Here is a 22,828-nt window from a genome sequence, read left to right on the forward strand (position 1 = left end):
GAAAGAAAGGGAGGCTTATGACAGAAACCCTAGAGGAGTATAGAAAGTGCAGTGGTGGAATTAAAAAGAATATTAGGAAAGCAAAGAGAGAGCATGAAAAAATGTTAGCAAGTAAAATTGAGGAAAACCCAAAGATGTTTTATAAATAGATTAAGAGCAAGAGGTTAACCAGGGAAAGAGTGGGGCCTATTAGAGACCGTGGGCCATGACTTGCTCCAATTTTTTTGGAGTAAGTTGTTTTTTCTGGCGCAAGTTGAAAAACGCCATTTTCTCCAATAAACTTGCTCCAGAATAACTTGGGTACGATTTTTTCCCAACTACTTACGCCAGTTTTGGCAATTTATGCCACTTTGGCCAGCTAAAACTTGCTCCAAATCGGATTAGGTCAGCGTATGTGGCCAGCTCTGACAAACATTGCGGGCAGTGAAGCAAGCAATGTACATTAGTACATCAGCGGACATTAGGGGAGGGATAGGGAAGAGAACTGGGTTGGGGGGGGGTGGGCGGGGGAAGAGGCGAAACAAAAGTAGTACATTTGGACCATGCACAAAAAGTAATAAGCAATTAATTAGCACACAAAAAAATAGAAGGAATCCTGCACCTAAAGCACTAAGACCAAAGTAATAAGCAATCAATCAATAAATAATAAATAAAAAATAGAAGTCCTACCTTAGGGACCGCAGCGGGCCGCCGATGAGGGAACCCATTCGGCCAGGGCTAGGGACAGTGTGCTTTGGGCCCCTCCCACACAGCCTGCAGCGCGCATTTGCAGAAACGGCCTGCCAGGAGCTACTGCACATGCGCGCAGACTCTAGTGCGCATGTGCAGAGGTCCTGGCACTGTTTTCAGCGCTGGGACCTGGCTCTGCCCCCAATCCATTGGGCCACGCTGCGCCACGACTGAGGAGAGGCTGGGGAGTGGCCAGAATACAGACGTCTTTTTTCGGCGCGCTTGGAGGTGGACAAAAGCGGCACACCTCAGGTGAGGGCGCCAGAAAAAGGGGTTAGGGAAATTTGAGCCGCATAAAGATAATGTGTGTGTGGAGGTAGAAGACGTGGGTATGGTTCTTAATGAATACTTTGCGTTTGTTTTCAAAAAGAGAGGAGCGATGCAGACATTGCAATCGGGAGAGGAGGAGTGTGAAATATTAGATGAAATAAGCATAGTGAGAGAGGAAGTATTAAGGGGCTTAGCAGCTTTGAAAGTGGATAAATAGCCAGGCCCAAATGAAATGTATCCCAGGCTAAGAGAAGCAAAAAAGGAAATAGCAAAAACTCTTGACCATCATTTTCCAATCCTCTCAGGCTACAGGTGTGGTGCCAGAGGACTGGAGGATGGCTAATATACATGAATGGTCTAGACTTGAATATAGAGGGGGTATGTTTAAGAAGTTTGCAGATGATACTAAAATCGGTTGTCTGGTTGATAATGAAGAAGAAAGCTGCGGACTGCGGGAAGATATCAATGAACTGGTCAGGTGGGCAGAATAGTGGCAAATGGAATTCAATCCGAAGTTTAAGGTAATGCATTTGAGAAGGGATAACAAGGCAAGGGAATACACATTAAATGATAGCACACTGAAAAGTGTAAAGGAACAAAGGGACCTGGGAGTGCATGTCCACAGATCCCTGAAGGTAGCAGGCCAAGTCGATAAGGTGGTTAAGAAGGCATGTGGAATACTTGCCTTTATTAGCCGAGGCATAGAATATCAGGAGGTTATGCTTGAACTGTATAAAACACTAGTTAGGCCACAGCTTAGAGTACTCTGTGCAGTTCTGGTCACCACATTACAGGAAAGATGTGATTGCACTTGAGAGTGTTCAGAGGAGATTGACGAGAATGTTGCCTGGCCTGGAGAATTTTAGCTATGAGGAAAGATTGGATAGGCTGGGTTTGTTTTCTGTGGAACAGATGAGGCTGAGGGAAGATTTAATTGAGGTGTATAAAATTATGAGGGGCCCAGATAGAGTGGATTAAGAAGGACCTATTTCCCATCATCATCATCATAGGCCGTCCCTCGAAGCGAGGATGACTTGCTTCCACGCCAAAAAGAGATGTGTTCACAGGTGTTTCAATGAAGGACCTAATATTCCAGATCCTGAACTACATCTTTGAGGCTGGAAGATGCCTGTGCTTGGATTTTTTAACGTGTGGTGGCTGATGCACACCAGCCACCACACAGGCTTGACAGAGCTAGGTCTTGGTCCAGTGGCAAGGATTGACCATGATGACTGGAGACCAGCTCTGCTGCATGGACCTAGTGCGCGCACATATCACAGTGTGGGCTGGCCTGTGCTGCCCCTGGGCCCTTGCCCCTTCTGGGCCCCAGACTCCTGCCTCTCCTGGGCCCCGGTCACTTCCCTCTACGGACTCTTGCCGCTCCTTCGCCCTTCCTGCTGTGCCTGCCCGCACTGCAATCAGCGACCTGACTTCGCAGCCTCCGCCCTCCTGCAGTGGTATGCCGCCGCACGCAGCTCCCTCTGATGGCCCCGGCCTGCTGATGGTCTTGCAGTCCGGGGCCGGGCAGCCACGCACTGCTCCCTCTAATGCAGCCTTTCAATTGCAGTAATTCCTCTTCAATTTCCCTTAGCAGGGGGTCAACAACCAGGGGGCATAAATTTAAAGTAATTGGTAGAAGGTTTAGAAGAGATATGAGGGGAGCTTTCTTCGCTGAGGGTTGTGGGGGTCTGGAATTCACTGACTGAAACCCTCACTATATTTAAAAAGTACTTGGATGTGCACTTAAAGTGCCATAACCTACAAGAAAGTGGGATTAGGCTGGATAGCTCTTTGAACGCCGGCGCAGACATGATGGGCCGACAAGGCCTCCTTTCGTGTAAATTTCTATGATTTCTATGTATGTGACCTTCAAGTAAGGGCGGAATTGCATTGATCATGATCCCCCTCCACGAAAGAATATTTGCTGACGCTTAACTAGATAAATATTTGAAGGAAATTACTATGCAGGACAGCGGGATTAATTTTGGATTTCTTTAGCAAAGAACTGGCGAGTGTTTGGTCGCCATGATGGGTCGAGTGTTTCCTTTTGTTCTGTAAGCATATGTAATTCTGAGAGTGTACGCTTACCTGTTGGTAATGGCCTCTTGAGAGAGGTACTGCAGGTTGCTCAATGTCTATGAAACCATATCTCTGCATGAATCAACTACTGAAAGCAGGGGAAGATTAATATATCTTTACAATGCCTACCAGGTGGGAGAATTTATGGGGCGGTTTAGCTTTCTGTAAACATGGGAGATGAGGGAATAATGCAGTGCCATTTGTAAAGAGTTTGCACTTTCTACTTGGCAGGCCAGTGGAAGAACGGGCGCCTCCTCTCCCTTCCGCCCTTCCTCAGAATGCCAGCGCCGTGTTCAGAGTAGACAGGATCATCCCCAGCGATTCTGCTGCCATCCAGAAAGCCATTGCGGAAGTCAACAGCCGGCACAAGGAGCGCAGGCTGGTGCCTGGCAAAGCCAAGGAGAAGAGCGACATGCTGACACAATTTGATCTAAACAATTATGCAAGTAAGTCCAGGAGTAATGTTCTGTGACTGAGTGTGTTGAGCAGCTGTGTTTTGGTTTGAGGTTAATTCTGAACGTGCCCGCAACAGTGAACCTTTTGGAACCAGCCTATATTGTACGATTATACCAGTACTCGGCTGTTGATTACCATTTGATAAATGATGTGGTTCGATCGCAATCATTCAAATATTCAGTAGCCGAGTAAAGCAGGACCAAGTATGGAAATGAGCCATTCGGACTAGGAACGGCCCAAGTTTGAGCCCTGGTTCTGTGGTGAACTACTGATTTCCACCAGGATGGTGGTAGGTTACTACAAGTTGGCCTCTGAGCCCAACCCCCTGATTATTAAGGAGTGGGGGGAGGGTTGTGGGAATAAGCTAGACGATTAGCCAGCTGACAATTACCTGGGAAGTGAGGCCACTGCCTTGCATGGAATTGTACCCCAGAAACATAGAAACATAGAAAATAGGTGCAGGAGTAGGCCATTCGGCCCTTCTAGCCTGCACCGCCATTCAATGAGTTCATGGCTGAACATTCAACTTCAGTACCCCATTCCTGCTTTCTTCAACTTCAGTACCCCATTCCTGCTCGGGTGCGCATGTGGCTGCTCAGTAATCTGAAAGCTCCCATGTCGGCTGCTCACCGGCATTTTCAGTGTCAATCCCGCGCATGGTATTAAACGAAACAGTCTGCGCAGAACAAAGTGCAGCTTACAGGGAACATTGCCCAGAACGGGTTGGCATCTTTAGGAAAGAAGAAATTATGAAACAAATAAATGATTAGTTCAAATATTCTTTTGAATAGGGGTAGTTGGTTGATGCAACATTTGTGTCTCCCTGACAACACTTGCTGCTTGAAGAATGGCAAAATGGAAATTGCTCACAGCAGCTCCACAGTCTCCTATCTGTTCAGTTATCAAAGCTTCGCTCTTGTGCTTGAGCTCATCTGACCCTGAGACGAGATTACTGCGGTGTTATCTCCTGCAGTTAGAGTTTAATGGGTATTCAACAAAGCAGATCAGGCTCCTGCTCTTTCTGCATTGATTGCTCTGAACGAGAGTGCTATGTTCAGATATGATCCCAATAATTGGAAGATGTGGAAGGTCATCCATTCATTATGTTGTGATCTCCACTTTGAAACTAAATGCAATTAGATTCTTTCAGCTTTACGTTTTTATCGCACTTGCATTTATAGTGTGTAGTAATGAGGGAATAGTAGCATAATGGTTGTTACTGGACTAGTTATCCAGTTGCCTGGACTAATGATCCGGAGATGTGACCGCTGTGGAATTTAAATTCAGTTCATTAACTAAATCTGGAATTTAAAAGCTGGTATCAGTAATCGAGACCACCGTATTGTCAAAAACCCATCTAATCTTCTTACCTGGTCTGGCCTCCATGAGACCCCTTGCCTGGTCTGGCCTCCATGAGACCCCTTGCCTGGTCTGGCCTCCATGTGACCCCTTACCTGGTCTGGCCTCCATGTGACCCCTTACCTGGTCTGGCCTCCATGTGACCCCTTACCTGGTCTGGCCTCCATGTTACCCCTTACCTGGTCTGGCCTCCATGTGACCCCTTACCTGGTCTGGCCTCCATGTGACCCCTTACCTGGTCTGGCCTCCATGTGACTCCAGCCCCACAGCAATGTGGTTGACTCTTAACCGCCCTCTTAAAATGGTGCAGCAAGCCACCCAGTTGCACCAAACTACTAGCAGTTCAAGAAGGTAGCTCACCACCACCTTCTCGAGGGCAATCGGGGATGGGCAATAAATGCCCTGCCTCGCTAGCGACGCCCACATCCCATGAACAAGTGGGGAAAATAGTATCCCATTGAACCATATCTCATGCTTCTCACACTTGCTTACTTTGGATCTGTTATTGAGGACAAATGCAGAAGGCATTGTGTGGCATCAACTGTCACGAGTCGCTAGGATTTTCCAATTTCTAAATCTCCACCAGAACCTCCACTCCAAGCAGGCTAGACCTTGGTTTAATATCTTGTTCAAAGGACAGCACATATCAATACTGCACTGGAAAGTTGGCCCAGGTTATGCACACAACCCCTGATTGGAACCCACCATCATAGAATAGTACAGCACAGAAGGAGGCCATTCGACTCATCAAGTCTGTGCCGGCCCTTTCGAAGAGTAATCCAGTTCGTCCCTCTGGCTCTTTCTGTAGAATCTTCTCACCCAGGGTATTAATCAGCCAGGCTGACGCCATTCAGTTTAATTTCTATGTAGTGCAAAGTCTACAATGTTACATGCTGTTTCATCCTGATGTGAAAGAAAGAACTTGCATTTATACAGTGCCTTTCACTGTTGTAATGTAGGCAAAAGCGGCAGTCAATTTACACAGTGAAATCCATAAGCAGACAGATGACCAGATAATCTATTTTAGTGCTGTTGGTTGAGGGACATATGTTGGTTAAGACACTGGGAGAACTGCCCTGCTCTTAGAGTAGTTCCTTGTGATCTTTCATGCCCTCACAGCACCTCTGACAGTGCGGCTCCAGTGCTGCACTGAAGTATCGGCCGAGGTTATGTGCTCAAGTAGAGAGGGGCTTATACCCATGACCTTCTGAGTGAGTTGACAGTGTGCCAAGGCTGGCTGGTATATCGTGCATGTTTCTAAGCTGCCACGCTATTAGTAATCTGCATCATGTTGGTGTGTCTTGGTCCCCTCTTCCCTCCTGCCGATATGATTTTCTATTCCATAGAATCATTGAACAGCACAGAAGGCCCATCGAGTCTGCACCGGATTTTGTTGAAAATAAATATTTTGTTCCACTTCCTAGGTGTGGTGATCATTGATGATCACCCTGCAGTTTCTGCAGATGATGAGACCATATCTCCCTTAAACGACGGCTTCACCCGCGTCCTTTCAAAGCGGCAGAAGAGAATCCTGGACGACGAGCGCCGCAAAAAGGAAGAGCACCTGCTCCAGGTAACTGCCGCGCGACGATCTCTTGTCAGCAGTGCAGCCTGTGTATAAAAATAAATCTCGAGAACTGCCGATGGTGGACGTACTCGGTGATTTAGTGAGTAAAAGACACTCGAAGGTGGCTGAGGTCAAGGTCATGATTGGCTGTTAATGCACTCCATGGTGAAGTAGAAACAACACCCACCATCTAGACTGAAGTGTGAGGAATGAGCACTCGGGTAGGTACTGGAAGGGCTGCCAGTGTTTGAAATCGTATCCTCGAATAAATCAGGGCTTCAGGAAATTTGGAGGCTGGGAGGATCCAGTTAGTGATCTATTTCTGCCAAGTTTGAAGGAGATTCTAGAGGTGGCCTTGCTACTTGGAGCATTGTTGTTCTTTGGTCTGAAACCTAGTTGTAGTACATATTAGTGCTCCTTGCCATGGAGTTGGTAAACTATTTAAGAAAGGCAACAGAGCGTCAAAGTTTTTTTTACCTGAAGCTGCTTCATGGCACAGGGTAGCCACAGAGGAGAACTGGTGGAGACCAAGATGATGGTTGCGGGCATAGAGGAACAAGAATACAGACAGGTTTAATTAAAACAAATGGGAAATAGCTGCTTCTTGCCCTCCTCCTCCTGCACCCCCCCACCCCCCCCCCCTTCCGCAGCGCTGCCCTGTGGTTGTTTAAGTGCTCTGGAGTATAATCCTAGGAGCGCATACTTTATTTTCCCCCCCACCACCGCCCTTACCTAGCAGCACATGAGACTGAGAGATTGTGAGGGGGCAGCGAACAAGACATTTGTACCATGGCGCAATACTCTACTACCTTGTTGCCACACAACATAACAGCGTAAAACTTGCTGCAGTAGATTATCTGGACCTCCTGGTTGAATCTGGAACTGGCAGATGACAGTGAAGGTGTTGAGTAGAACCGGAAACCTTATGAGTGGAGTAGATTGTCTGCATTATCCCGCTGCTGCTTGCCAGTGGGATGGCAGGTCTGTGATTGCTAGCTGAGTTTGAGAAGTGAGGAGGGGAGTAGTCATGCAGCAGGCAGTAAGGCTACATAATATTCAGAGTAATACCTGTGCTGGATAGCTCATGGTAATTGATTCTCCCTAACGCGTGCCATGCTTTTCATTCACCAGAAGGCTGTTAAAATCTGCGCGATGGATACTTTGCATCCTTCATTACCCGGCTTCCCCAAAAAGCAGTCGAAGAAGGTGACCCTTTCAAACATCGAGCCTGAAGAGAGCTGCAAGGGTCAGACGAACGCAACTGATCTGGGAACCCAGATTTGGAACACCACGCATTCCGGTACGTCACTCTGCAGTGCGAATAGGAAGGTAACGCGAGGGCGTGGATATGAAGTCTTTATTTTGTTTTTAAATCAAAATTTCTCCCACGGTACATGTAGAAACCTGTAAGTGCTGAAATTCTGAAGAGGGAAGTACCATCTGGCTAGGGCAAGTTATTTGTCAGCGCACAGCATCCTAAGCATTTCTTTGCTTGCTGAGCGGAGCTTGAATTCCGGCTGAAATGCCCCAGTTTTACATTAAAACATCTTTGGTGCATCTTGTCCTATAGTGAATAAAAATGACAGAAGATCTACTTAAAATGGCTGTAGGAAATCTCCAGATTTGGCTTGGGGTTGCGTCAGGAAAAAAATGAGCCAGGGTTTCAGTTCCCCATAAATCATTGTGTTTGACCTTGATTGCCCCCACCCAATAACCTCAATGTTTTTTGCCTCCATTCCCACGTGAAGAATGGCCACTTGAGTAAGGTTGCTAAGAGCTGTTTGCATTGATGGATCGACAGTCCATCATGCATCTGAGCCATCACTAAAGGTGTGATATTGTTTTTGAATGGAGATCCTTGCAGCGTTTGGCACTGAACAAATGTCATTTGGGGGTTTTGGTCTTCCCCTGTGTCCTGGATCAAGTCTCTAGTCCGATGGAAGTTTATAGCACAGGAGGAAGCCGTTTGGTTATTATTCCTGTGCCAGGTCTTTGCAATCCAAAACTGATTCCACTTGTACGCTGTTGGGAATTAAATTTTACAGTGAAGACTGGATTGTCAGCTCTGGCTCTGGGTAGCGCGCACTCCTTCAAGTCAGAAGATTGTGGCTTCAAGTCCCATTCTGGAGACGTGAGTGTGAAATCTAGACTTTTGGATGACACGTTAAACCGAGGCCCCATCTGCGCTCTCAAGTGGATGTAAAACAAATGGCGTTATTTCAAAGATGAACAGGGGAGTTCTCCCTGCTGTACTGGCCAATATTTATCCCTCAACCAACATCACTAAAACAGATTATCACATTGCTGTTTGCGGGTCCTTGTGCACAAATTGGATGCCGCCTTTCCTATGTTACAACAGTGACTACACTTCAAAAATAACTTAATTGGCTGAAAAACACTTTAGGATGTCCTGGAGCCATGAAAGACGCTATATAAATGCAAGATCTTTCTTTTCTAATGACGCTTACCTTCCCTCCCTTGGTGATACTCGAAGTTGGCAGGTACTGGATACTTGGCAGCTACGGCTGCAGCTGACTTGCAAATGCAGCCCAGTGCCAACAAAAGGCTCAATCCCTTTAGAAGTGGCATTAAAGACCTTATGTGACCTGATCAAGCCCACAGCGCGTAGAGGCTGTATCTAATGTGCATTAAAGATGCAAAGCAGCAGTCAAAAAAGCAACCAGAAGCCTCCAACTCCTCGGGTCTTGCTTGTGGATAATGACTAGTTTTTAATGTGTGTGTGTGTGTGTGGGGCCTTTTTTGATCAGGAATCTATTTTTTCTTGGTACCAAGTCCCTTGTGGCTTTTTTCTCTTAAAAAATAAATGAATAAATAAATAATGATTTTCCCCCCACCCCAATCTTACAGTTGGCTCCCTGAGTCCTCCAGCAGCCTCGGGTCTGGATACTTGGATCAAACCTCTGAATGTCTTTGCGGAGGCAGCCAGTGCTGAGGTAAGAAACGTTCCCCAAACTCTTGGCGGTCACACGCGAACCTGCTACAATTCCTTGTTCTGACTTGCGATCGTATTTCTGGAGTAATCTGCAGACGCAAGCACGTATCTGATTTTTCTGCAACCCGAATGATTAGCGCAGGCAAGGTAGATGGTGGGCGACCCCTTCAGGTTGTTTCAATGGGGCTGCTTAGCGTATACCATGTGAGGTGCTGAGCAGGCATTGACCCGGGTTCGAGCTCCGCTGATGTGGAAAATGACCAAAGGAAAGCACTGAAGCACCTAACTGCATTTGGCACCTCCCAGCTATGGCAGTACCTAGGAGCAGCCTATGCATTTGTCCCCCTCAGCTGTAGACCGATCTCCCATCTGCTTGCTTCGGTAGATGTTAAAGATCCTGATCCCGCGAATCGCAGACCGACAAAGAGCATGCTTCGCAATGTTTCATTGCTTCTCCCGACAACTCGTAAGTGCGGACCTATAAACCAGAAGGAGCCATATTCGGTTTCCCTGCCCCACCACCCCACCCCCACCCCCCTTTTTTTTTTTTACATTCCATTTCCCAACGTCGGTGGTGAATGAGCTGAACTCCGCTGGGGAGGCAGGAAAGGTGCTTCAGTTGATCTTGGAGCCTCTGGCTGAGGAGGGAGGAAATCGGCCAGGGTTCCTGCTTCTGGTCACTATTCAGTGGCCCTTGCTGCAAAGTGTGAGTGTTTAGATGTCAGGTGGAGAAATGAGGTTTCCCCCCATCCCTCCCAATCCCTACCCTTTTAAAAGGTTGAACAGCCTGCTGGCACTCACTGTCTAGGCTCACGCATGGAGAATGGTCACTTGAGCAAGGTATTGGAGAGCAACTGGCTTCCACGCAATGATACCCCACAAGGAACCAACATCTTCAGGAGGGGAAGAAAGTGTCACAGTAGACTTTGATTTGCTTTTAGAAATGCTGCTCCAGTCCTTGAAGGGTTAATTAGCTTTGCCAGTGGGACTGCTGATGCCTAAAGGAACTGGCCATGATGTACTGCTGCCTAGAAAAAGGTAAGGAGTTAGTGCCGTGCACTCTAAAAGGACAGTGTAGTTTATGTATTTTGATTAAACTACAGCGTGTATCTCTCTGCCCTTTGTTTCAAGGCCAGCCAGACTGACAGTGGGGTGGATTTGAGCAGCGACTGTCAGGTCTCATCAACCAGTTCCTCGCAGCGTAGTTCTCCAGACGGCAGCCTGAAAACCGACACCGGGGAGCGTGTTGGGCTTATTAACCGGATCGGCACAAAAGTGGTCGAGATGCGATCGGCAGAAAACCAGCTCCCAGAACCCAAAGAGCAGAGACAGAGACCTGCTAGGACAGGAGCGCTGAAAGAAAATAAGGTATAGCACTTGCTCTCATGACTTGGCCTTATTGACCAGCTTGTCTGCTACACAGCACCTCCCCTGAAGGTGCTTATTCTACTGGTCACCAGCCACTTGGTAGCGTCCTTCCTTCTGTTTCTCTCTCGTTCCCCCATCCCCGGTAGCCATTCTTCTTGTGTGACCCTAAACAGTGAGCTTCAGCAGGCTATTTTCTGAGGAGAGGGAATCACAGTCATTCTGATACAGTTCTTACCATAGGTGTGTGTGGGTGTGCACTCTTACTTTCTATTTAGAGTCTGCATAGAGCGATTTGGAGCCACAGTTCTGGCCGATTATTTCTGTGCCCCCACCCCAAGCTGTAATCAAATATAGGACCTATTTTGTGTGATGCAGGACAATGTTAAAAAAGAAAAAGAAAATAAATGCCTCCACATAGGTTTGGGGGAAAGTGTGGAGGGTTAAACCTCATTAACCATAGGGTGTGAAGAATTTCTCGGTGTGTTGATAAGTGGCATCATGTGGTGGGACCTTGGGTTTTGATGTTCAGACAACGTGACGAAGCAATTAATGCTAATAGAATGCCAGAACATATAGCCAGAACTATTGATCTGCGGAAGTTATGCAAAAGTTTTCAAACCACTCACGTAATAATTTCTGGTCACCGTGCCATTAAAAAAAGATGTGTGTATTGTCAGGTGTATCTACATCAGCTGCTGGTCCTCTAGCAATTCTTGCATTGGAGGCAGTTCAGAGAAGGTTCACTAGGTTGATTCCTGAGATGGAGATTGTCTTATGAAGAAAGGTTGGGTCTATACTCATTGGAATTTAGAAGAATGAGAGGTGACCTTACTGAAATGTATAGGATTCTGAGGGGGGTGGATGCAGAGAGGATGTTTCCCCTCGTGGGGAAATCTAGAACTAGGGGGCATAGTTTCAGAATAAGGGGTCGCTCATTTAAAACGGAGATGAAGAGGAGTTTCTTCTGAGGTGTGTGAATCTGTGGAATTCTCTACCCCAGAGAGCTTTGGAGGCTGGGTCATTGAATAGATTTCTGGTGGAAATAGACAGATTTTTGAACGTTAGGGGAGTCGAGGGTTATGGGGAGCGGGCAGGGAAGTGGAGTTGAGGCCAAAATCAGATCAGCCATGATCTTATTGAATGGCGGAGCAGGCTTCAGGGGCCAAATGGCCTCCTGCTCCTGTTTCTTATGTTGTCCTTGTCCTTGTGTTTAAATCCCTTTATGGCCATACCTCTCTCTATCTTTGTAACTTCTTCCAGTCCTACTAACCTCTCAGTACTCTCGGTTCTTCTGACTCTGGCCTCTCGTGCATCTCCATCTCCTACCCCAACATTGGCAGCAGTGCCTTCAGCTGCCAAGGCCCTATGTTCTGGAATCCCTCCCTAAAACCCTCTTCTCTGTGTCCGCCTCCCTCTCCTGCTTAAAACCCACCTCTTCAACCAAATATTTGGTTGCATTCCCCCCTCCCACAACTATTCATTTGGCTTGATGTCCATTTTTTTGGATGATGTCTCTCTCAAGCAGCTTGGTGCATTTTTCTACATTAAAGGTGAACTATAAATGCAAGTTGTAAAAGCTTAGAACTGCTATCCATATGAACTCCTTTCACTCAATGATAAATGCTAGGTCAGTTAATAAAGGCAAACGCATTTGGTTTTATGTGAAGCTGGAGCTAGGATTCTCGATGTATGAGAGTCGATGAAGAAAAGTGTTTATAATATCTGCAGATGGGTGGCATGGGGGTGTTTCTTTTCATGGGTGGAGGGGGAAGTACATAGTGATGGCTAACAGCAAATTGTAATGAAGAACAGGCTCTCAAGGATGAACAGTGGAGAAATTACAGAATCATAGAATGGTTACACCACAGAAGGCGGCCATTCAACCAGTCAAGCCCGTGCCAACACTCTGCAAGAGTACTTCAACTAGTCCCACTCCCCTGCTCTTTCCCCGTAGCCCTGCAAAAAAAAAAAAAATCCTTTATTATGGTATTTAATTAACTACATGTTTACATGCATTGTGGCCCTTTCAAAAGACGATCTGATACTAATAATTCTCCCTTGGCTGTGAATTTGAGTTATGCCCCATTCAAAATTCTTTGAGAATTATGGGGTGGGAGGGGCTGTGAAAGAGACAAATTGAGCACTGTCCAGACTTTACACCTTCCATCTCCTTTTAACATAAGGATTTTGCTTGGCTCTGTATAGGGGCAAATTTTAAAAAGCATGTTGCGGAAATGATGGTTCTGATATCGAGCAAATATGGATCAATTATTTCAAGCCGAATTGCTTGAAGTCCACCCATAATCCTTGAGCATTTTTCTCCCAACTACATTTAACACGTGGATTTCAAATGCAACTTTTTTGAGTAAGCAGTGGCTCGTGATGGTGCTGCTTTGCTGCTGCTCAGAGCCCTGCTGGTGCGGTTCATCTGTGCATTGATGCATTTATGAACTCCGCCGACATCAGGGACTGAGTTGGCCATGTGCCAGAAGCTAAGGTACAGCTGGCTCTGTCTTGTCAAAATACATAATTATGTGACCAGTCTAGCAATAAATTACGGTTGAGTTCTGGTGTACAGTGGCTCAGCTAATGAACTTCCAGGATTAGGGAATGTGTTTTCTCATTGGCCAAGTCTTAATACTGGTACTGGAAAGGGAGATGATTCCAGCTTGCTGCAATTGGATTTGTTTTCCCTTCGCTATTCACCCCCTCCTCTCCTGAAGGTGCTACACCTGCTCTTGACACTTCTCCATGGCCACCAGAGCTTCCCTGGTATCTTACACATTGTCATTCTTGATTTAAATGTATTGCGGGTAGGACTATCTCTCTGGGTGACATCAGAGGTAAAACATGGTCCTTTCCTTCATCCAGTGTCGGTGCAGGTGCCGTTTTCTTTACAGCAGGGTTCACTTCACAGTGGAAGCCCTTGCTGATTTCTCTTCCTAGCCAGCCCAAGTGTCGCCGAGGCTGATGGTCGCACACTGAAGGCAGCAAGTTCAACATGTATAAGTCCACTCCACGCAAAATTCTATCCCATTCTATAAATGGACTCCGATGCATATATTTTTAATAATGTTATATATTAGATGTTAAATACAGTTTGTATGCATTACCTGGTTGCTTTTTATAAGTGTTTAAGCTGCATGCAATATTTTTAAGTGGGGAGCAAGAATTAGGACTCTGTTTCCACTTGTGGTCATGCCACCGAGGTACGTATGGGTTTTCTGAGGGGTCTTGTTTACATCCCCCAAGCAGTCTTTTATTTTTCTTGTGCACTGTTCTTTGTGTCGAGGATTCCGCTCCTGAATAACTGGTTTGATTCTAAAGTAGTGATCTTTGGAGAGTGCTGCTGACTGGTAGGATTAGCTAAGTTCTGCACAAACTTGGCTCGAGAAGCCTTCTGTGTCTCTCCCAGGGAGGCTGGCAACTGTATTGTGCTCCTCTTGCGGACTGAGCAGGAAGCTACAATGGCGCAGGCTTGCAAACTAAACTTTAACTGACTGGGTTACTTATTTCACCGTTGCAGTCTCTTCCTGGCGATTAGAAGCATTTTGTACTGAAAAACTGGAATATTCAACCATTTCAATTTAGCAAAATAAATAATGGGGCACGGTGGGAATTTAGTGCTTTAAAAACATTGAATTATTAAATAATTTGGAATGATTTACTTTTAATTAAGAGGAGTAGATTGTAGTGCATAACATTTTTGGCGTAATATTTTTGTGTAAGTTCTTAGTTCTAATGCTAGGACAGATTAATTCTTTGTCTTCTATAAACCATCCATTAAAAGTCTGTGTTTCATCTAGTTTCAGGAGTCTGCCAGCGAGTTGAGTAAAGAGCACAAACCTGGACCAATAGGAAATGAGCGTTCACTGAAAAATAAAAAGGCAAGAGAAGGACAGCATAAGGAGAGTCCCGAGGGGGGTGCAAAGGCTGTTGGCTTTTCTATAAGCAGCAGGCCGAAATCCAAGCCTGATCCGGTCTTGCTCCTGGAGACAGAAGTCGCTGTACCACCTATCCAGTTTGGTGTGAGCGCACAGGTGAGTCATCGCCTTGGAGACTTGGGGCCCGAAATTCAGTACCCCACCTTTTTGTGGCCATTAGTGGCAAAATTTTTTCGTGGCTGGGCCACCCTATATTCAACTCCAAAAGTGAACAAATGGGTTCCAGCGCTAATGAAACCTTCCAAAGTGGATTTTTCAGCGGTGTAGCTGTATTAATTTGAGCTTTATGATTACTGAGAAGTTCAGCATGCAGGTAAAGGATTCTAATGAGCGGGTTTGCAGCAAGGCCCTGAGGGGAGGAAGGAGTCTGGCAGGATGGCTGGTGTAAGAGGTGCAAGGAGAGCCATCAGGTTCACTCATATGGAGCTGGAGACACTGTATGGACGGTGTGGAGGACAGCGAAGAATACTGTCTCCTGACGGGAGACCTGGCAGACTGCCAGTACAAAATGCATGGAGGGAGATTGCAAGGGAGGTGTTGGGCACCTCCATATATGTGATGACGCAACCGCCCAGTGAGTGCTGGTCAGTCTGCACCCGGCCTTCCAGGGTGGCAATGGGCTGACTCCTGGCAATGGGCTGACTCCTAGCTCTGGGGTGACAGTGATCCTCGGCCTCCTCCTCCTCCTCCTCCTGCGCCGCCTCCTCCTCCTCCTGCGCCGCCTCCTCCTCCTCCTGCGCCGCCTCCTCCTCCTCCTGCGCCGCCTCCTCCTCCTCCTGCGCCGCCTCCTCCTCCTCCTGCGCCGCCTCCTCCTCCTCCTGCGCCGCCTCCTCCTCCTCCTGCGCCGCCTCCTCCTCCTCCTGCGCCGCCTCCTCCTCCTCCTGCGCCGCCTCCTCCTCCTCCTGCGCCGCCTCCTCCTCCTCCTGCGCCGCCTCCTCCTCCTCCTGCGCCGCCTCCTCCTCCTCCTGCGCCGCCTCCTCCTCCTCCTGCGCCGCCTCCTCCTCCTCCTGCGCCGCCTCCTCCTCCTCCTGCGCCGCCTCCTCCTCCTCCTGCGCCGCCTCCTCCTCCTCCTGCGCCGCCTCCTCCTCCTCCTGCGCCGCCTCCTCCTCCTCCTGCGCCGCCTCCTCCTCCTCCTGCGCCGCCTCCTCCTCCTCCTGCGCCGCCTCCTCCTCCTCCTGCGCCGCCTCCTCCTCCTCCTGCGCCGCCTCCTCCTCCTCCTGCGCCGCCTCCTCCTCCTCCTGCGCCTCCTCCTCCTCCTCCTGCGCCGCCTCCTCCTCCTCCTGCGCCGCCTCCTCCTCCTCCTGCGCCGCCTCCTCCTCCTCCTGCGCCGCCTCCTCCTCCTCCTGCGCCGCCTCCTCCTCCTCCTGCGCCGCCTCCTCCTCCTCCTGCGCCGCCTCCTCCTCCTCCTGCGCCGCCTCCTCCTCCTCCTCCTGCGCCGCCTCCTCCTCCTCCTCCTGCGCCGCCTCCTCCTCCTCCTCCTGCCCGCCGCCTCCTCCTCCTCCTCCTGCGCCTCCTCCTCCTCCTCCTGCGCCCCGCCTCCCTCCTCCTCCTCCTGCGCCGCCTCCTCCTCCTCCTGCGCCGCCTCCTCCTCCTCCTGCGCCGCCTCCTGCCTCCTCCTCTCCTGCGCCGCCTCCTCCTCCTCCTCCTGCGCCGCCTCCTCCTCCTCCTGCGCCGCCTCCTCCTCCTCCTGCGCCGCCTCCTCCTCCTCCTCCTGCCGCCTCCTCCTCCTCCTCCTCCTCCTGCGCCGCCTCCTCCTCCTCCTCCTGCGCCGCCCTCTCCTCCTCCTCCTGCCGCCTCCTCCTCCTCCTCCTGCCGCCTCCCTCCTCCTCCTGCGCCTCCTCCTCCTCCTCCTCCTGCGCCGCCTCCTCCTCTCCTCCTCCCTCCTGCGCCGCCTCCTCCTCCTCCTGCGCCGCCTCCTCCTCCCTCCTGCGCCTGCCCTCCTCCCTCCTCCTCCTGCGCCGCCTCCTCCTCCTCCTCCTCCTGCGCCGCCTCCTCCTCCTCCTCCTCCTCCTCCTGCGCTCGCTCCTCCTCCTCCTCCTGCCCGCCTCCTCCTCCTCCTGCGCCGCCTCCTCCTCCTCCTGCGCCTCCTCCTCTGCCTCCTCCTCCTCCTCCTGCGCCTCCTCCTCCTCCTCCTCCTCCGCCTCCTCCTCCTCCTCCTCCTCCTCCTCCTCCTGCGCCTCCTCCCTCCTCCCTCCTCCTGGCGCCTCCTCCTCCTCCTGCGCCTCCTCCTCCTCCTCCTCCTCCTCTGCCCTCCTCCCTCCTCCTCCTCCTCCTCCTCCTCCTCCTCCTGCGCCGCCTCCTCCTCCTCCTCCTCCTGCGCCGCCCTCCTCCTCCTCCTCCTGCCCCCTCCTCCTCCTCCCTCCTCCTGCGCCGCCTCCTCCTCCTCCTCCTGCGCCGCCTCCTCCTCCTCCTCCTCCTGCGCCTCCTCCTCCTCCTCCTCCTCCTGCGCCTCCTCCTCCTCCTCCTCCTCCTGCGCCTCCTCCCTCCTCTCCCTCCTGCCCTCCTCCTCCTCCTCCTCCTCCTGCGCCGCCTCCTCCCTCCTCCTCCTCCTGCGCCGCCTCCTCCTCCTCCCTCCTGCGCCGCCTCCTCCTCCTCCTGCGCCGCCTCCTCCTCCTCCTGCGCCGCCTCCTCCTCCTCCTCCTCCTGCGCCGCCTCCTCCTCCTCCTGCGCCGCCTCCTCCTCCTCCTGCGCCGCCTCCTCCTCCTCCTCCTCCTCCTCCTCCTCCTCCTCCTCTCCTGCGCCGCCTCCTCCTCCTCCTCCTCCTCCTGCGCCGCCTCCTCCTCCTCCTGCGCCGCCTCCTCCTCCTCCTGCGCCGCCTCCTCCTCCTCCTCCTCCTCCTCCTCCTCCTGCGCCGCCTCCTCCTCCTCCTCCTCCTCCTCCTGCGCCGCCTCCTCCTCCTCCTGCGCCGCCTCCTCCTCCTCCTGCGCCGCCGCCTCCTCCTCCTGCGCCTCCTCATGATGGCCAGGTTGTGCAGCGTGCAGCAGACCACGACCAAGATGTAGACCCATTGAGGAGATACTGCAAGGTGCCACCAGAGTGGTCCAGGCACTGGAACCTCAGCTTAAGGATGCGAATGCACTGACCTGGTAGCACAATGAGCGTCATTGTAAGCATGCTCTGGTGCTGTCCTGGGGTTCCGCGGTGGAGTGAGCTGCCAAGTGTTCAGGGGATGCCCTTGACCCCAAGCAGCCAACCGCAATCCTGATTCGGCCCGATGAAGACGGCGGGCACACTGGTCTGACACAGAATGAACGAATCATGGTGCTGCCTCCCTTGCCTGCTGTCTGTCTGCACGGTGCTGACGCCGACACCATCTCCTGCGTGCCACCCTGCTTCTGAGCAGGTGTACAAGGTGTTGCCCTCCCAACATTCCTCCCATCCTCGGTGAACCATGCCAAGCAGGTCTCTGCAGCCACAGGACTCCACTAAAGAGTCAGACCTGAAAGTTGTACAAAAGTCTGTACAAACCTCTGAGCAGCACTCAGCAGGTTGGATGGAGTCAAAACAATTAATTAAACAATGGATGCTGTAATCTTAAATAAAAACAGTAAAATTAATAAAACTATTCCCTACCAAAGGGCCCCCATCGCGGCAATACTCCAGCGGTGTCCCGTTCGAGCACCGACTCGAATACCTTGCGGGGGCACTGCTGGGAAAAGGCCTACCTTTTTGCAGCTGAAAATCCCTATCCTGTTGGCTTTCCAGCGGCCCACATACTGCAGGGCTCTCCGCTGGAATGTCTCCTTTACAGCGGCTTCACCGTGCCGTTTCCAGCGGAAGTGCACACCGCTCAAATCCCTTCAGGATATGGCTCAGGGAGGGAAAATCATCCGAATGCGGCGGCCGATTGATTTTTTTTTCGGTCGCCTGCCCAAACTCCGCGGTAACAGTCCTTTCAGCCCCTTGATTTTTAAATTGTCAAGTTCAGAGTCTGTTGACCTTGGATCCTAGTTCAATTTGAAATCATTGACAGGTAGAACCAAGTCGACAACAACTGTCACTTCTATAGTGCTCCTCAAAGTGCTTTTAGGAGTAAAGTGAAGAAGGGAAAAGGAGGAAGAATGGGGAATAGGGGCATCGGCTGAGTTGAACAGTGTTTTTGAGGAGCCTTTCGAAACCGGAGAGATCTAGGACAGGGCTTCCAGAGGGAAAAGGCATAAGAACTGAAAAGCCCATTCACGCTGAAGTCAAGAAAATGGGAGAATGAATAATAATGTCAGGATCATGGCTGAATTGTCTTACCTGCCTTGGTTTGTTTAGACTGAAGGTTTAGTAAACTTGCTGAAAGACAAGGTTAAGGTAACATTCTGTTCTCCAGATACAAGGATGATTCATCTCTGCTTGGTAGCTGATGCATACTGTGAGGTTGCCCATTTTTTCCAGCTCGCTCCACCAACATATTTTGTGCATCAATTTGGCCCTGTTGGTCAGAGGTGTCCAACACCCAAGATTTAAGTGCATAAGCCTGGGTGAGTGCTGTATTTCCAGATGTGCCATCTATCTGGTCCTGTAGTAGTTGAAGATCCCAGGGCACTATTCAAAAAGCAATGATTGGTCCTGTTAGAAACAGCAATTTGAGAGACGGGATGAGGCTGATTACGGTGAGAAAAAAATAACATGCTGTTGGCGCATTATTATGGAGTCACGAGGAAAGTTGTTGGAAATGTTACCATCTGGGGAAGATTTGATGGATCAGCCGGCAGGGAACTAATGTGGGCCACGTGATGTGCTGGAACAGACTGATGTAACCTGAGAGGCAGATACAATCCACTTGTACAGCGGCTGCAGATTGTGAAGTGCTGTGGTCTCCAATTCCAGAGCAGTGACCCTCCATACGGAGACAGAAATTGCTATTGAGATAGCAGACGGTCCCAAATGTTTTCCCTGTTTTCATATAGCTTGGGGAAAGTGCTATATTTTTGCTAAGTTGATATAAAGGAGAGACTGACAGTTTTTTTTCAATTACCAAAAGAACCATTTTTTGAATTTCAGTAAGCCTCAGATGATTCATTGTGCTTCTGTGCCTCTTCCTTTTCAGGATTCTGATTTCAGTCTGGCTGTGAGTACCTTGCCCAGATCCACGAGTTCACCGCCCAACACCCTGCAGAACACCACCAACAATGATGTAAGTATTGTCTGATCTGCAAACCTCATTTACACATCCTTTGTAATTCCTTGCTGACAGTGCTACTTCATAAGCTACCATCCCCCACACTAACATTTGGATTGCCTGCGATCACAAGAACACACAAAATAGGAGCAGGAGTGGACCATTTGACCCCTCAAGCCTGCTCCGCCATTTAATAAGATCATGGTTGATCTGGTCATGGACTCAGTTCCACTTCTCTGCCTGCCTCCCCATAACACCTTATTCCCTTATCGCTCAAAAATCTATCTACCTCCTCCTTAAATATGTTCAAAGACCCAGCCTCCACACCTCTCTGACGCAGTGAATTCCACAGATTTACAGCCCTCAGAGAAGAAATTCCTCCTCATCTCAGTTTTAAATGGACGGCCCCTTATTCTAAGACACTGCCCCCTAGTTTTAGTTTCCCCCATGAGTGGAAATATGCTCTGCATCTATCTTGTCCAGCACTCTCATTATCTTGTATGTTTCGATAAGATCACCCCTCATTCTTCTGAACTCCAATGAGTATAAACCCAATCTATATTTAGGACGGTTCGAAGATTCATCGTCCAGATAAGAGGCGGTTTTAGCGATGTCAATGAGGAACTGGCACAGGATATCTGTGTGACTCAAACTATCGAAGTGCCCAACCTTAAAACTGTCTAAAATTTCAATCTAGAACCCCTCTCTGTATCATCATAGGAAGTCTCTCAAAATCGAGGAATACTTGCTTCCCCACACAAAGTGAGTTCTCAGATGGCTGTACAGTGTGATGTGGGAATTACAGTCTCTAACAGTTGGGGCAGATAGTGGTTGAAGAAAAGGTGGGGTGGGGGGCCTGGTTTTCCCCATGCTCCTTCTGTTGGCTACACTTGGTTTCTGCATGCTCTCGGCGACGAGACTCTAGGTGCTCAGAGCCCTCCCGGTGCTCTTCCTCCACTTTGGCCAGGGATTCCCAGGTGCCGGTGGGGATGTAACACTTTTGAGGGTGTCCTTGAAGCGTTTCCTCTGCCCACCTGGGGCTTGCTTGCCATGTAGGAGTTCTGAGCAGAGCACTTGCTTAGGGAGTCTCGTGTCGGACATACGTGTTGACTTGTGATGGCGCAGTTGCTAAGACACTGCACATTGTCAATCTGAACCATACAGGCCTAGAAGGTTTCACTCTCTGACCTTATGAGCTGGAGTAGCAGTAGGGGAGGGCACTACAGTTAGCCTCTGCACGACCTGGACTCGTGAGGGAAGTGAAAGGAGAAAAACGGCAAGGATTCCTACTGAAAGTGCACACTTGAGCTGAGGGCATGATCAGCTGCCAAACATCAAGTAGCCTTCCAGTGCGTCAACCTTCAGGAAACTAAAGGAGTTGGGGAGAGGGGAAAAACTTGCAATTGTCCACCGTCCATTACTTCGTATTTGCAGATTCGTTTACACCCAAAGAAAGATTTGCATTTATATAGCACCTTTCACAACCACAGGATGTTCCAAAGTGTTTTGTAGTCATTGAATTACTTTTGGAGTGTAGTCACTATTGTAATGTGGGAAACGCGGCAGCCAATTTGTGCACAGCAAACTCCCAAAAGCAGCAATGTGATAATGACCAGATAATTTTTTTAATGTTAATTGAGGGATAAATATTGCCCAGCACACCAGGGATAATTCCCCTGCTCTTCGAAATAGTGCCAAGGGATCTTTTAGGGGATGGGCGACCAACAGGAAGAGCAGTGGAAGGAAGGTAGTGCAGAGGTCCCCTGCAGTCATCCCCCTCAAACAGATACACCGTTTTGGGTACTGCTGGGTGGGATGACTCATCAGGAGGGGGCAGCAGCAGCCAAGTCCATGGCACCGTGGGTGGCTCTGCTGCACAGGAGGGCAGGAAAAAGAGTGGGAGAGCTATAGGGGAATCTGTTGTAAGGGGACTAGATGCATGTTTCTGCGGCCGCAGTCGAGACTCCAGGATGGTATGTTGCCTCCCTGGTGCAAGGGTCAAGGATGTCTCGGAGCGGTTGCAGGACATTTTGGAGGGGGAGGGTGAACAGCCAGTTGTTCTGGTGCATATAGGTATCAACGATATAGGCAAAAAAACGGGATGAGGTCCAACAAGCTGAATTTAGGGAGCTAGGCGTTAAATTAAAAAGTAGGACCTCAAAGGTAGTAATCTCAGGATTGCTACCAGTGCCACGTGCTAGTCAGAGTAGGAATCGCAGGATAGCTCAGATGAATACGTGGCTTGAGGAGTGGTGCAGAAGGGAGGAATTCAAATTCCTGGGACATTGGAACCGGTTCTGGGGGAGGTGGGACCAGTACAAACCGGACGGTCATCTGGGCAGGACTGGAACCAATATCCCAGGGGGAGTGTTTGCTAATGCTGTTGGGAGGGGTTAAACTAATGCAGGGAGACAGAGGGAAGTAGAATGGGGGCAGAACCAAAAGATAGAAAGAAGAAAAGTAAAAGTGGAGGGCAGAGAAACCCAAGGCAGAAATCAAAAAGAGCCACATTACAGCAAAATTCTAAAGGGGCAAAATGTGTTGAAAAGACAAGCCTGAAGGCTCTGTGCCTCAATGCGAGGAGTATTCGTAATAAGGTGGACAAATTAACTGTACAGGCAGCAATTAATGAAGATGATATAATTGGCATCACGGAGACATGGCTCCAGGGTGACCAAGGCTGGGAACTCAACATCCAGGGGTATTCAACATTCAGGAAGGATAGACAGAAAGGAAAAGGAGGTGAGGTGGGATAGCATTGATGGTTAATGAGGAAATTAATGCAATAGTGAGGAAGGACATTAGTTTGGGTGGAGCTGCGGAATACCAAAGAGCAGAAAATGCTAGTGAGAGTTGTGTACAGACCACCAAACAGTAGTAGTGAGGTTGGGGACAGCATCAAACAAAACATTAGGGATGCGTGCAATAAAGGTACAGCAGTTATCATGGGCGACTTTAATCTGCATACACATTGGGCAAACCAAACTGGTAGC

The 22,828-nt window shown here is 49.5% G+C and overlaps 1 protein-coding gene across 5 annotated transcripts in view; it reads left to right on the forward strand.

The window, feature by feature from the left end:
* LOC139229752 (protein PRRC2A-like) overlaps positions 1 to 22,828 on the forward strand; it is a 182,332-nt gene that overhangs the window by 131,726 nt on the left and 27,778 nt on the right. For 4 of the 5 annotated variants that reach the window (XM_070861308.1, XM_070861311.1, XM_070861310.1 and 1 more), the window contains 7 exons: positions 3,310 to 3,524; positions 6,318 to 6,466; positions 7,592 to 7,760; positions 9,329 to 9,414; positions 10,545 to 10,781; positions 14,588 to 14,821; positions 19,764 to 19,850. In XM_070861308.1, coding sequence (XP_070717409.1) covers positions 3,310 to 3,524; positions 6,318 to 6,466; positions 7,592 to 7,760; positions 9,329 to 9,414; positions 10,545 to 10,781; positions 14,588 to 14,821; positions 19,764 to 19,850 — 1,177 coding nt within the window. The remainder of the gene's footprint in view (positions 1 to 3,309; positions 3,525 to 6,317; positions 6,467 to 7,591; positions 7,761 to 9,328; positions 9,415 to 10,544; positions 10,782 to 14,587; positions 14,822 to 19,763; positions 19,851 to 22,828) is intronic. The other variant, XM_070861312.1, reaches the window with a different exon arrangement.

This window comes from Pristiophorus japonicus, chromosome 19 (genome assembly GCF_044704955.1).
Source record: "Pristiophorus japonicus isolate sPriJap1 chromosome 19, sPriJap1.hap1, whole genome shotgun sequence".
Taxonomy (NCBI): domain Eukaryota; kingdom Metazoa; phylum Chordata; class Chondrichthyes; family Pristiophoridae; genus Pristiophorus; species Pristiophorus japonicus.